The 15,605-nt window shown below is 44.9% G+C and overlaps 1 protein-coding gene across 4 annotated transcripts in view; it reads right to left on the reverse strand.

Annotated features, from left to right (window-relative positions):
- CUBN (cubilin) overlaps positions 1-15,605 on the reverse strand; it is a 226,932-nt gene that overhangs the window by 113,265 nt on the left and 98,062 nt on the right. For all 4 annotated transcript variants that reach the window (XR_012157573.1, XR_012157574.1, XM_073334127.1 and 1 more), the window contains one exon: positions 11,550-11,731. Coding sequence is in view for 2 of the 4 variants with exons in the window: in XM_073334127.1 (XP_073190228.1) it covers positions 11,550-11,731 (182 nt within the window). In the remaining 2 variants the exon portion in view is untranslated. The remainder of the gene's footprint in view (positions 1-11,549; positions 11,732-15,605) is intronic.

The following is a 15,605-nucleotide window of genomic DNA, read 5'->3' on the forward strand; positions in this document are numbered from 1 at the left end:
TGGGATGGGAATACCACAAGAACCAACTTTCCATGTGCCATTGCCACTTCTGGTCTCTTCTGAAAATAGTTGCAGACAGCAGCAAATACAATCTGTTAACAGACTCCCTCTGACATTTTGAGCCTCGGAAATGGTTCATGTGCTGTCTAAGCTCGAGGCCAAAGTTCAACTCAAGTCTTTTAGAATCCTGAACCAATGCCTCCACCCCCTAAACGCCAGGGCTAAATGCAAGGCTGCTCTACATATTTTGCTTCATTGTGCCCTACCACAATGGGATGCCCCACCCAGCCCTGCTCTTAGGGACATGGGGCAGGGGGGCAGGCGTGGGGAGACAACAACTTGGCCTTTTGCCAGTGAAAACATTCAGTAGAAAGGACAAAGCAGCACCTCCTACTCTGCACCTTCAGTCCCTCTAGGGAGTAACAAATAAGTTTTTAACTACTACAGACTCTACAGAACATCAAGAGGTTTCAGTCTTTGTTTTTAGTGGCTGATTTCACAAGCCTAATTGCCTGAATGTTTGTTTTAATTTTGGATGGGAGCACATTTTTTGCTTCCAGAGAGAAGCAGCATGATTTGAATCTATAATGGCTCCTCTGTCACCAATTATCTAAAGACATTCTTGAGAAATCAGAATGAATGAAATTGCTGTTCAAATGTGGGCTTCATAATGAAGCAGCAACAGTCCTGGGAAGAAGCATGTGTCTGTGCTTGAAGCTCCTTTTCAGCAGTGAAACCTCACTATGCGGATGTCTGAGGGGGCTAACAACTCCTGCAACTGTCAGAACAAAGTCTGTTCACAATGTGATCCGTTTTTCTCTTGCTTGTGGTCCCGCCCCGGACTCAGAGCTCTAGCACAGTGTGTAGCCACAAACATATTCTAAATCAGTGGTTCTCAACCAGGGGTCAAGCAGGTTTCAGGGGGTCCGTCAAGCAGGGCCAGCGTCAGACTTACTGGGGCCCATGACAGAAAGCCGAAGCCGCACTGCATGGGTCTGAAGCCCGAGGCCCTGAGCTCCACCACCTGGGGCTGAAGCCAAAGCCTGAGCAGCTTAGCTTCATGGGGCTCCCTGTAGCATGGGGCCCCAACAACTGCCCTGTTTGCTACCCCCTAATGCTGACCCTGGCTTTTATATGCAGAAAATCAGTTGTTGTGGCACGGGTGGGCTGTGATGTCCTACAGCATGCGGGGGGAGGGCCTTAGAAAGATAAATGGTTGAGAACCCCTGTTCTAAATCGTCTAAGCCTGTCTGGTAACAATATTTGGCCAAAAAAACTCCAACCCCTAAATCACTGAAATCTAATGAAAATAATGCATATGTCTCTAAGATATCCTCAGGGAGGTCTACACTACAGCCAAAGATGATCTAACTTGCGTTGCTCAGAGGTGTGAAAAAGCTCTCCCCCCACAAAGCGATGCAAGTTTCGCACCGTACACACTGGCGCTATGTCAGTGGGAGACGCTCTCCCCCCACCAACACAGCTTCCACTACTCACCAAGGTGGAGTAATTATGCGGACGGGAGAGCGCTCTGCCGTTGGCATAGTGCGTCTTCACCAGACATGCTACAGTGGCGCAGCTGCACAGATGTAGGGCTGTAATGTAGACTTGCCCGCAAAGTATTCCCACTTTCCTGAGGACACCTTCATGCTGTGGACCAAATTCAACCCTGACATAAAATCCCCTGATTTCTGTGGTGTTACACCCAGGGTGAAATGAATTTGGCCCATCTTGAAGAGTTATACTTATTGCTGAGTTTCAGAGTAGCAGCCGTGTTAGTCTGTATTCGCAAAAAGAAAAGGAGTACTTGTGGCACCTTAGAGACTAACACGTTTATTTGATGAAGTGAGCTGTAGCTCACGAAAGCTTGTGCTCAAATAAATTACTTAGTCTCTAAGGTGCCACAAGTCCTCCTTTTCTTTTTACTTATTGCTGAGACCATCAAACCAAAAGGGCAGAGGGAAGAAAACGTTAGTGGAAACTGAATTTGTTGGTTCCTTTTATGTTATTGGCCTGTTTCACATTTGTCTTCTGTACAGTTTCAAAATCAAAAGGACTAGTCAGAGCCAAGCAATTGTTGCTTTATTACAGTCAGGAGTGGATTTTCTTTTCTCCTTTGTGCCAGTTCAACTGATCAGATACTTTCAAAAGGGCTGCAGCAAAAACAAGCCAGAGTGTTTCCATGACAAAAAGCAATAAAATGTTACTTTTGGCTACAGAGGAGAAAACCAATAGTTACCACATGAATGTCTAAAACAAAAAAGGGGAGAAAGGATGGAAAGAATTCCAGGGTGTGGTTCATGCAGAACTACAGTATGTCTGAGCTGCAAAAACATAAATACAAAATAAAGTAATCTGAATAGAGCACTTGATTTAGAGATAACGTGTTTTTTTTAATTGGGGTGCTGGGCATCTCAATAAAGCTGGTGGTTTTAGTCTGTTTTTATCTTTTGCTTCTGCCCTGTTAGCTCCATTTATTGTTACAATCAAGTCAGCATTCCTGAGTTACGAGCAACAGAGAGGCTGTTTTTATGTGGCCAGCTATCATCATGACACAGATTTCTGAGAATAAAACTGGTCCCTGTTTAGACTGACTGCTTGGTAAGAGAGGAATAGGCTTTGATGGAGAGACAAAGTTATTTGTGACATTAAGATGTAATCAACCTGTCTCTTTATTTTTAAGTAAAAGGAAAGGATACATTGGCAAAATCCTTTCATTTCCAATTCACAGTCCTATCTTGTTATGGCAGCACAAAATTCCCCTCTGAAGTTTACAAAATGCTAATGGATGATAAATAGGACATTAAATAACTAACAATGGAAACATAATTTTTCTGTGTATGTGTTTTCAAGGTTAATTTTAAACACTTTCATTATTGCCCAACAGGGATTTCTTCAATTATTTTAAAATGTAAAAACACCCCCATCAAAAGCCAAGAAAATGCCCTGGCCAAGTGTCATTTTTGTTTTACTGTAGCACGTCAGGAAATGACTTCCTTTCAAGACATGGTCCGTGCAGCATTTTAAAAGGCAACTGAACTCTGTTTCTTTGACAGAAGCCCTCACATCATGAGAAGTCTGAAGAACGATCACAGTGGCCAGTATTGACATGATGTGGGACCATTTCTGAAGCACTGGAAAGTGCAGTTTATTTTTTTCTAGAATGCATGTGTTGGAAATGCCTGATTTCAAAGGGGATTTCTAACAGCAAACGCAATGTCATCTACAGTTTCTTGCACTCCGAAGAAGTGGCTTTCACATGGCAGAGGGGAGCTTTACTCTGTGGATGAGGCTTGGAGCTTTGTATGCTGTCAAGGTTCCTTCCCCACGCTGAACTCTCGGGTACAGATGTGGGGACCTGCATGAAAGACCCCCTAAGCTTATTCTTACCAGCTTAGGTTAAAAACTTCCCCAAGGTACAAACTTTGCCTTGGCCTTGAACAGTATGCCGCCACCACCAAGCGTTTTAAACAAAGAACAGGGAAAGAGATCACTTGGAGACGTCTTTCCCCAAAATATCCCCCAAGCCCTACTCCCCCTTTCCTGGGGAAGGCTTGATAATAATCCTCACCAACTGGTACAGGTGGACACAGAGCCAAACCCTTGGATCTTAAGAACAATGAAAAATCAATCACGTTCTTAGAAGAAGAATTTTAACGACAAAAAAGGTAAAAGAATCACCTCTGTAAAATCAGGATGGTAAATACCTTACAGGGTAATCAGATTCAAAACATAGAGAATCCCTCTAGGCAAAACCTTAAGTTACAAAAAGACACAAAAACAGGAATATACATTCCCTCCAGCACAGCTTATTTTACAAGCCATTAAACAAAAGAAAATCTAATGCATTTTCTAGCTAGATTACTTACTAATTTAACAGGAGTTGGAAGGCTTGCATTTCTGATCTGTTCCCGGCAAAAGCATCACACAGACAGAACCCTTTGTTCCACTTCCCCCCTCCAGATTTGAAAGTATCTTGTCCCCTCATTGGTCATTTTGGGTCAGGTGCCAGTGAGGTTACCGTAGCTTCTTAACCCTTTACAGGTAAAAGGGTTTTGCCTCTGGCCAGGAGGGATTTTATAGCACTGTATACAGAAAGGTGGTTACCCTTCCGTTTATATTTGTGACATATGCTTTGGCTAATATTTTGAAACTTGGGTGAACTACATTTAGGCTGTCTACACTATGAACTATGGGTGTGATTCCCCTGCTCGTGTACACATACTTGTGCTAGGTCTCATTGAGTTAGCGCAACTATAAATAGCAAATTCGTCGGTGATCCCGCAAGGTCGAGGATGATCTCTTTCACAGGTGTTTTTTTTTATGGGTCTTTTGGTGACTAGGATTGTTGGCAGACATTGCAAGTGGTGTCGGAAGTCAGAGTTGTGCTGTGATCACTACATGACAGTTGTCTGTCTTTTCTTTTCGGGCATTTTTCCAAAAAATGGACGTTCCCTTCTCTGACAATTCTTTGCCAGTTATCCCTGTCCTGGGCTACAGTCTCCCAGTGAGTGGTGTTGATGCCACATCTCTTCATGTTTATCTTTAGGATGTCTTTAAAATGTTTCTTTTGGCCTCCCTGTTTCCTTTCTCCTTTGGTGAGTTGGGTGTATAGCAATTGTTTTGGTAAGTTTACATCACGAATGTGCACACAGTGCCTGCTCCACCTCAGCTGGTGCTGGATAATCAGGGCCTCAGCACTGAAGATGTTGGCCGCTATGAGGACACTGACATTAGTGCAATGATCCTCCCACTTTATGTTGAGGATCTTCTGAAGAAAGTGCTGGTGCTGGTGTTCCAGGTTGTTCAGATGTTTTCTGTAGGTCACACAAGTCTCACAGCCATAGAGGAGAGCTGTGATTACCACTGTTTGATTAACTGAAAGTCTAGTGTTCTGATGTTGTGATTGTTGAACATCAGGTGAAACAGTCTGTGAAAGGCAAGGCTGGCACAGCGGATTCTGTGCTGAATCTCGACATCTATGTCTGCTCTCTGTGAGAGATGGCTGCCAAGATAGGCAAAGTGTTATACATTTTCCAGTTCTTCTCTGTCAATGTAGATCTTCCTTGGTAGGCCTGGTGATTGACCGGGAGCTGGCTGGTGGAGACTTTTTGTTTTGCCGATGTTCAGAGTTAGCCCTAGGCTTTTGTAAGCTTCAGAGAAGCAATTAAGGGCTGTTTGTAGATCCTCCTTTGAGTGTGCAACTATAGCACAATCATCTGCATACTGGAGTTCAGTTATTGTTGCTGATATTACTTTAGTTCTGGCACGGAAACAAGAAAGGTTGAAGAGGTTGCCGTCAGTCTGATATTGGATGCCAATGCCCTGTCGTAGACAGTCTTGGATTAGGGTTTTCATCGCTGCTAGGAAAATGGAGAAAAGGGTGGGTGCCAGTACACAACCTTGTTTTACACCAATTTGGATAACAAAGGGCTCAGAGGTAGAGGGTGCACAGGGTGGAGGCAGTCATTTAGTCAGAGAGGAATCTTACAATGGTGATAAATTTGCTTGGGCAGCCAAACTTTGACATGATTTTCCACAGAGCCTCACGGTTGACAGAGTTGAAGGCTTTGGCCAGATTCATAAAGGCCATATACAGCTTCTGGTGTTGTTCTTGACACTTTTTCTGGATCTGCCTGGCTGCAGAAATCATGTCGGTGGTGCCTCATGATGGTCTGAATCCACACTGGGACTCTGTAAGTTATTTCTCTGCAAGAGGGAGCAGGCGATCCAGTAAGATTCTAGAAAGAATCTTCCCAGTGATGGAGAGGAGAGAAATACCGCAATAGTTGCCACAGTCAGCCCTGTCTCCCTTTCTGAAAATGGCAAAGATGTATTATGCATTACGTAAGTCGGCGGGGATTTCTTCGGTTCGCCAGATTTTGAGGAGCAGCAAGTGACGCTGGTTAATCAGTGTTTCTCCCCCCCCATTTTCAGTACTTCAGCGGGCATGCCACCAGGACCTGGTGCTTTATTGTTCTTCATTTGTTTAATTGCTTTGCAGACCTCCTCAGGTGTTGGTGGGTTGGCAAGTTTCCCAGACTGGGTGCTGAGGGATGGAGTTGATGGTGTCGTCAGTCACAGTCAATTCTCGATTTAGAAGCTTTTGCTCGTGCTTCTTCCAGCGCTCTTTGATGAATTCATCATCTTTAAGGGTTCTACCATCTTTGGATCTCAGTGGTGTGAGGCCATATGAGCTTGGTCTGTACAGGGTCTTTGTCTCAAGCTCCACATATCATGTCTATCAGTGAATGCTTGGATTTCTTTTGCTTTGTCCTCCCACTATTTGTTTTTGATTTCTCGGATCCACCTTTAAACTTCAACTTTGAGCTCATGGAAAGAGCTCTGCTTCTGACTGGATGATGGGTGGTTTTGCCAGTCACAGAAAGATTTTCTCTTCTGGCCCAAAACAGTTTGTGATCTCAATGTTGTTGTCATCAAACCAGTCCTGATGGTGGCAGGTATGATGGATTCCTCGCACACCTCATGGATGGTCTGTTTTAGGGCTTCCCGGTCTTAGACACTTGTGTTGTCATTTGCAGGTGTTCATATGGTCAGTTTTTCACTGAGGAGTGTTTGGAATTTTTCTTCGTGCACTGAGAGGATTGAAGTCTTTGGATGTTTTATTGCCATCTGTATGATTTGGGTTGCTTTCTATGTTTTGGTGAAATCCTGATAAACATGACTGACCTCACCAGGTGGTGGTCAGCCCACCAATCATCGGCTCCTCTAATGACATGGGTGATTTGAACATCTCTTAGATCCTGTTTTCTTACAATGACATAGTCTAGAAGGTGCAATTGTTTTGAAAGGGGGCAGAGCTGGCCTTATGGGTAGGCAACATGGGTGCTGTGGTTGGGAGGCACCATCAGTGCTTAATTTTTTCTGGAGCTTGCCAGGGCTGAGCTCCAGCACCTTTCAGCTTGGCAGTTCATAGGCCCAGCATCTCTGGACTGCAAGTCAGCAGCTGCCAGTCTCTGGCCACCCAGCTCTGAAGGCAGCGCTGCCATGCCATGCCACCCTTACTTCTGTGCTGCTGGTGGTGATGACATTGCCTTCAGAACTGGGCACCTGACCAGCATCCACTGCTCTCCAGCTGCCATTGTCAAGAGGTAAGGAGCAGGATGGGCCGGGGTTGCAAGTCTGCAGAAAGGAGCTTGGGGCAATGGGGGCTGAGTGGAAGGATGCCATTGCCCCCTCCTTCCTTCCTAGTGGTGCTACTCCATATGTTAGAATCTTGGCCAACTCTTGCATTAAAGTCCCCTGAGAAGATTATCTTATCTGTTTTTGGAATGGATTACAGAATTTTATCAAGGTCAGTGTAGAAGGATTCTTTCTGTTCTTCATCAGCGTCAAGTGTTGGTGCATATGCACTGATAATGGTGGCAAATGACTTATTGACCAGTTGGATGTGGAAGGTCATAAGGCGCTCATTGATGCCAACAAAGAGTTCAGTCAGGCGATTGAATAGAAGGTTCTTGATTGCAAAGTCAACACCGTGTATTTGCCTACTGCTTGCTGGTTTAACTTTCCAGAAGAAAGTGTAACCGCCACCCTCTTCCCTCAAGTGGTCTTCATCTTCATATGTTGTTTCACTGAAATCAGCGATGTTGATGTTGTACCTCGAGAATTCTTGGGCAATTATTGCTGTTCTGCATTTGGGTCTTTCACTTTTTGAGTCATCTAGTAGGGTACGGACAGTCCGAGTTGCAAGAAACGTTTTTGGTTTTTGACCACATTGGGAGTGAATGCAGTTAACCAGTCAGGTATGGTGGAATAGTTTATATTTGGGGCACTTTTTCTAGCCCCTTCTCTGTATGGGGTGAGCAGAGGGGTTCTTGAAAAGGTGTGCTCAGTCGTGACCACAGCTGCCAAAAATGCCCCCCATTCCAGTTCAGGGGCACATGACGACCATCTTGCAGTCACTGCCTGCGTGTGGATCTGTGACTAGGGATTCTTGGTGATCACTTCACTTATCCCTATCGCCACTCACTCATCACTGCAGAACTTTTATGGGTGGAGGTGGGAAAAAAGTTCCTCCTGTGAGAGCAGCCTGTGGATGAGTAGTTTAATGCGGGGGAGCCACTGAGTGGTGATCCTGCTTCATCTGCCTGCTCTGCCACTGAGGTCTCATACTGGGTTGTGTTGTATTGGGCTACACTTTGCCTGGTACCTCACCTTCGACCTTACCCCCATGGGTGACCCTACCAGGAGTACAGGGCTCCCGATGGCATTGTTCTTAGGGTCTTAAGTATACGCAAACTTCTCCACCACGTCAAGGTGGCAGCCCAAGGAGAAGAAATAGCAATGTAAGCATAGGTAGCAGCAGAGCCATGCTGAGTACATACCCACTGGTTTCAGATGGGTTTGTACTTGGCACTGCTTCACTTCCAATACCAGTAGTACCACAGCGAGGCTGCTATTTATATTTGCACTAGCTCAACATTTTATTCTACTTTTTCCCCCACTTTCCAGCTAGGTAGCTAAATACGAATTCAGGCACCTGACTTTAGGCTCCTAAGTTTCAACATTTTTGCCTTTGTTTTTAAAAAAAAACAAAAAGGAACCATGCTGAACTGTGCTTTCTCCATGCGGAGTGCTGATCTGAATGCATCACAAGTGACAACGGCTGGGATTTCAAGATTCTGGTAGGGTTTTGCAGAACTTTGGAGTGTGGTGCTCAGATACAGTAGGACCATTGTACCAGACCGCAGCAGAGAAAACGGCCAACTTACAACAGGCCCTGATCACAGTTCACCATTATCTTCTATTTCCACTGAACCAGGGTAATAATTTGGTTTGAACATGTGTTTTCTAATCTGAAGAGCTAGAAAATAATAAATTTAGGGCTGGTCTACACGACACAGTTTACGTCAACCTAATTATGTCAGTGTCTACACTACAGCCTTCCTCCCCGATGGAAGTGCCCTACTACATCAACATAATAACTCCACCTCTACAAGAGGCATAAGCATGGGCGGCGGGTGAACCACAGGCTCTGGGAGGCTAGCCCCTACCCCTTCTGCCCTTCCACCACAAGAGCCAAGAGCGCCAGATGGGCGCTGCAGCCCCACAGCCCCGGAGGGCTGGGTGAGTGGGCGGCACGAGCACTGGTTCCTGCAACCCAGAGATCCTGGCCGCAGGCCTTCCCCCATTAGCTCCAGCTCCCCACCTGGGGCCCCAGCCACGGGTGAAGAGCTGCAGAGTGCTGAAAGCAGGAGGGGGTCTGAGGGTGGTGCGTGGGCAGGGCTCTGCAAGGCTGTTTGGGGAGTCTCAGCCTCCCACGGCCTTTGATACCCATTGCCCATGGTCATAAGCCTTATGTTGGTCTAGTAAGGGTGCCACAGTGTCTGTGTAGACCAGGTGTCAGCAACCTTCGGCACACAGCCCATCAGGGTAATCCGCTGGCAGGCCACAAGACGTTTTGTTTACATTGATTGTTCTCAGGCATGGCCTCCCGCAGCTCCCAGTGGCCGCAGTTCGCTGTTCCCAGCCAATGGAAGCTGTGGGAAGCGGCGCGGGCTGCAGGGATGTGCTGGCCACTGCTTCCCAAAGCTCCCATTGGCTGGGAACAGCGAACTGCGGGGAGCTGCGGGGGGGCATGCCTGTGGACTTTCAACGTGAACAAAATGTCTCACGGCCTGCCATCAGATTACCTGATGGGCTGCATGCCGAAGGTTGCCAACCCCTGATGTAGATGCTGCATTCCTTACATATACTGTCTTGTCAATTTCACGGTGGAAGCCCTCACTCTCCTGGAGAGCTGCGTGGCTGGACCCTACTCCCAGCCAGGATCTGGTGTGAGAAGCCCAGGGGTGCTTCCTCCTACTCTCAGCTGGAAGCCAGGGTGAGAAGCCATGGTGTCCATCTGCCTGCTCCCTGCGGGGAGCAGGGGAGCAAGAAGCTGGAGCAGCTGGACCCCACTCCCTGGGGGCAAGAAGCTTCCCCCTGGGGTGGGGGGGAAGGTAGCCCACCGTGAGCCCATGAGGCAGCCAGGCTCCTTCTCAGGACCTGCCAGCAGTCCTAAGAGACCGAGCTATCAGCTTCCCTCACTGTCCCTCTTAGGTGGAAAGAAAAGGAGGACTTGTGGCACCTTAGAGACTAACCAATTTATTTGAGCATAAGCTTTCGTGAGCTACAGCTCACTTCATCGGATGCATACTGTGGAAAGTTTAGAAGATCTTATTATATACACACAAAGCATGAAAAAAATACCTTCTAAACTTTCCACAGTATGCATCCGATGAAGTGAGCTGTAGCTCACGAAAGCTTATGCTCAAATAAATTGGTTAGTCTCTAAGGTGCCACAAGTCCTCCTTTTCTTTTTGTGAATACAGACTAACACGGCTGCTACTCTGAAACCTCTCAGGTGGGTGGAAGCACTCCTGGTGAGGACATGCACCACCAACCCAAGGAGGGTAGCAGGGACATGCCCTGCCACAGTAATTACTGTGGTAACTGTAAGTCAACCTGATATAGGTCTACTGCGGTTTGTAGAGGAAACATACCCTTAGTGTAATATACAAAGCTCCACCCACTGTACACAAGGGAAGTGATGAAGCTGTGCGATGCTAAAGCTAATCTTTGGATGCACAACAATCACGAGGGCATAAATCCTTTCCCCCCGACCACCAGTAACTTGACAAACCCAGAGCTATGCTATGTTCATCTAATAACCATGAGTATGGCTTTTCTAGGCATTGTGAGGAACTGGTGTGTGCACCTGGGTGAGTGCACCAGGAATCAGTGCTGGAATATGACATATCAGCTACGAGACAGAAGAGCACTTGCCTCTGCTACTGAAACTGAGTTAATGGAGCTACTCCCTTAAGCCCCAGTCCTGCAAAGACACTGAAGTCAATAGGACTAGTACCCACAGTGCATAAAGTTAAGCATGTGCACAAATCTTTGCAGGATTGGGACCTTAGTTTTCTCTCCAAGCACGGATGCATTGTTTTAGAATCAAGAATCCTGAATTCAATTGTGTTACATCTCAGTGTGTATGAATGTTAAACGACCAGGGTATTTGGCTATATGTAGCCAAGAGATGTTTCTTACTAGAGATTAACACACACATTTGTTCCAGAACAGGGGTTCCCCTTCACTACTGATTGGATGATCTATGAGAGTCATCTTCTTACTGTAGGGCTCTACAAGGGGCCTTCACCTTAATTAGCTGCTTCCTTCCTATTACTCCATTATGTGGATTATCCTTTGGCATGAGGAAACTGTATACTTATGGTATAGTACTGCCCAGTTACATGCTTTATTTAAAGACTAAGAGGCTCTCAGGGCAGTGCTGCCTTTTACTATGTGCATGTACAGTGCCTTGCACAGTAGGACCCTGTTCTTGACTGGGGCCTCTAGATTGACAGCCAAAGAAATAAACACCTTCTCTAGGGGTTTTTTGCCCTCCTCTGAAAACTCTGACATTGGCATAATCAAAGACAGCATATTGGAGGATATGGTAGTGCAGGTCTTGTTTCTGTGCTCCAGACAGAAACATGCATAACCAGCATGCTATAGAGTGCTGCAACCAAAGCTCTTACCTCCAAAACATCATAGTTGCAGGCTGAGTGATATTCCATGTCGAGTTCCTGAACAGTGAGTTGAATGCTGCTCCCAGGTGCTGTATCAATGTACCAGACACATTCCTTATTGCTTGGGTACCTATTTGGGTAGCCAGGGCTATTGAAAGATCCTGATGCACCAGAGAGTTCTCCACCACAACCTGTTGAAGTAGCAAAGCATGCCAGTCAATTGAGTACTATAGAAACAAAACCATCTGACAACTATGATTGGACATAAAAATAGATATCAGCACATTTTTAACATGCAAATACTGTACAATCATTTGGGCTGTGATCTCATAATGGCAAAAGTTTGGGGAGAAATCACTGACCTATAATGACTAAACTAAAAATCCATTTGCAAGGACACCGTTTGGTTGTGTAGTCACTGCCGTTTTGTCTTGGCTTTGTCTCTCTTATTTGAGAAAATGTGTGTGTTGTATGAGACCAACATGTTGGTGTCCGACTAACATGCTACCCCCACACAGTAATCCCCCTTCTTACTTACACACACATTTGAAAAATAGGTAGGTTTAGAGATATTTAACCAGATACACACTTACAGAGAAGTTGAAGAGAATCAAAGTAGCAGCTACATGGTTGCTAGTCAGTAGAAATGAGGGCATTCTCACAATTACCTTAGCTGCACTGGGGAAACTAGGGGAAAAGATTCCCAACAGAATCAGTGGGAGCCTTAGTATTCTTGTGGTCAGGCCCAATTTTATCATAATTTTTGTTTTTCTTTAGAGATGTGCTGAAACAATTGACAGAATGTTGGGATACTTCAAAATCTGGGACCAGGTCGACAACCCCTGTCTAGCTGCTTGGTGCTGTTCAGGAAGTACATCAGCCAGAGGGTGACCCTAAGTAGAAAGCCGGGGATTCCAGGTGGGTTGGGGAATTGCCACGTAGTGTAAAGCTAGTTCTATGCCACTCACTCTGGGACACTCTGGTGTAGGGGGCATTTCAAGACAGGATAGGGAAAGACATGGGCAAATCATGGTATACGCCAATGATCCTGGGTCCACAAAATGGCCCTATGGAGGCTGTTCCAGCTAGTGCAACTTAGAGCAGCCCTTTGGTTAGGAAAGTGTAAAAGCAGCTTCGCACAGTACTCCTCAACTGGTCCTGAGGTTGAGGCCCCTCAATTTATCATTAAATGAATGGGAAATGTCCTCACAGCTAGTGTCAACCACGTAATGTATCCCAGCAACAGAACTTCTCTAGTTTAAAATAACATTCTCTTTAATGCTCATAAACTGATCGCACTGCAGTACTTTTCCTTTTCACAAAGCTGATTTCTCCCCAGGTTCCTAGCTGATGTGATTTGGGTCCCAGTTTTAAGTGAGTCATTTCCACCCATCCTCAAGCGTGAGCGGCTCACATGTCGGGCAATGCTGCAGGGAGGCAGTGGAGCATGAGATAGAGGGGCAGAGGTACAGAAGTCATCAGTGGGGAAAAGAGGAGGGGAGTGGCAGGAAGTGGGGAAGGTGCCAACTCCCCCTTCCTAAAGTACTTCTGCTATGGAAGCCTTCCTCGCTGCATTCATGCTGGGGATGGGGAAAGAAGTAGGGGGCTTTTTGAAAATAAGGGCCAGATTTTTAAACAGTGGCTTCTGCTTTCGCAGGTGTAATTTTGCCCCTGCAACTATATGTAGGAACAAATTAGGTGATTCAGATCTCTAAAATACCTTATCTGTGGGTACAAGCAGAGGCAGACATTTAAATAGCTGTACAGTGCCTGCAATGATTTGTGCTCACAAATTTGTAGGTGTAAAAACAGATTCCCAAGTCAGGCCAGGCTGACAATCACACCCTCAGTATTTCAGTCTAGCTCTTTATAATTTCACCCATTCCCACATTATTAAAGATACAGCCTCCCTCCACTCCCTGCATGTATTAAGAAAGGATACATGTTTGATAATAGAAAATCCTAAAGCTAGGATTTCTTAAACACTATATCTAAACATTATCCTAGAAAGATGATAAAGCAAATAATTAAGCAATCAATTTGCAAACACCTAGAAGACAATAAGATATCCATCAACACGGATTTGTCAAAAACACATCATGTCAAAGCAACCTAATAGCTTTCTTTGACAAGGTAACAAGCCTTGTAGATGGGGGGAAGCCGTAGGTGTGGTATATATTGACTTCAGTAAGGCTTTTGATACTGTCTCACAAGACCTTCTCATAAACAAACTAGGGAAATATAGTCTAGATGGAGCTGCTATAAGGTGGGTGCATAACTGGGTGGGAAACCATTCGCAGAGAATAGTTTTCAGTGGTTCACAGTCAATCTAGAAAGGCATATTGAGTAAGGTCCTGCAAGAACTGGTCCTGAATCCAGTTCTGTTCAATATCTTCATCAATGATTTAGATAATGGCATACATATAAAGTTTGTGGACCATAACAAGCTGGGAGGGCTTCCAAGTGCTTTGGAAGACCGAATTAAAATTCAAAATAATCTGGGCAAACTGGAGAAATGGTCTGAAGTAAACAGCATGAACTTCAATAAGAACAAATGCAAAGTATTCCAGTTAGCTAAGAATAATCAATTGCACACATACAAAATGGGAAATGACTGCCTAGGAAGGAGTACTGCGGAAGGGGATCTGGGGGTCTTAGTGGATCACAAGCTAAATATGAGTCAACAGTGTAACACTGTTGCAAAAAAAGCAAACATCATTCTGGGATGTATTAGCAAGAGTGTTGAAAGCAAGACTCGAGAAGTAATTCTTCCCCTCTACTCCGCACTGATTAAACCTCAACTGGAGTACTGTGTTCAGTTCTGGGTGCCACATTTCAGGAAAGATGTGGACAAATTGGAGAAAGTCCAGAGAAGAACAACAAAAATGATTAAAGGTCTAGAAAATATGACCTATAAGGGAAGATTTAAAAAAAAAAGGGGCTGTTTGTCTGGAGAAGAGAAGACTGACGGGGGACATAACAGTTTTCAAGTCCGTAAAAAAATTGTTACAAGGAGGAGCGTGAACAATTGTTCTCCTTAACCTCTGAGGCTAGGACAAGAAGCAATGGGCTTAAATTGCAGGCAGGGTGGTTTAGGTTGAATATTAGGAAAAACTTCCTGTCAGGATCATTAAGCACTGGAATAAATCGCCTAGGGAGGTTGTGAAATCTCCATCATTGGACTTTTTAAGAACAGGTTAGACAAACATCTGTCAGGGATGGTCTAGTTTTACTTAGTCCTGCCTTAAATGCAGGGGACTGGACTAGATGACTTACTGAGGTCCCTTCCAGGCCTACACTTCTATAATTCGATGAAATATGTCGTAATAGCATTACCATTTTAGCCACAGTAGCACTATTTTCTTTTCCATTTCAATCTCTGCTTTTGCTATCATTACCTGCCATACAAAGTGGAATTGCTCATACTCCATAGTAGCTGTTATAACAACAATAATAATGCTTAGCAATTAAATTTTCATCTGAGGAGCTCAAAACGGTTTACAAAAGTGCGTGAGCACCACTAGCTTTAATTTTGACTTTCTTCTCGCTGTGCCTCAGTTTTTCCATTTTTACAGGTGCAGAAATTGAGGCAAAAAGAAAGGGTCAAAATGTTCACCATGACCTTGAATTTTGTTTGGCTAATTTTAGAAACCTATAGTCTGATTTTCAGAGGTGTAGTGCTCCCACTGCTCCCAGTGACTTCGACTGATTCGCTCACATTTTTGTTATGGGGCTTCCTATTGTTGTAATCATATTATTTCCCATGACTTTCAAAACCATAAAATACAAGACAATGCAATTCCCATCAGCTTACTAAGCATGACTGCAAGCTGCCAAGCCACAACAGATGAATTAACTTCTTGGCATTTGGTGGTTTCAATATTAATCTTTCTTTATTCAATTGCAAGTGTGCAATTGTAAAACACTCAACAGTAGAAACATACAATGCATTTCCCCTGCATATAAGAAATTGCCCCTCTCCCATGGTTCTTAAATTGATCAGTTATTATGGGGATAAAAAGACCCAAAAACACAGTGGACCAGACGCAGACCCCCTGATCTGAT

Source organism: Lepidochelys kempii, chromosome 2 (genome assembly GCF_965140265.1).
Source record: "Lepidochelys kempii isolate rLepKem1 chromosome 2, rLepKem1.hap2, whole genome shotgun sequence".
Lineage (NCBI taxonomy): Eukaryota > Metazoa > Chordata > Testudines > Cheloniidae > Lepidochelys > Lepidochelys kempii.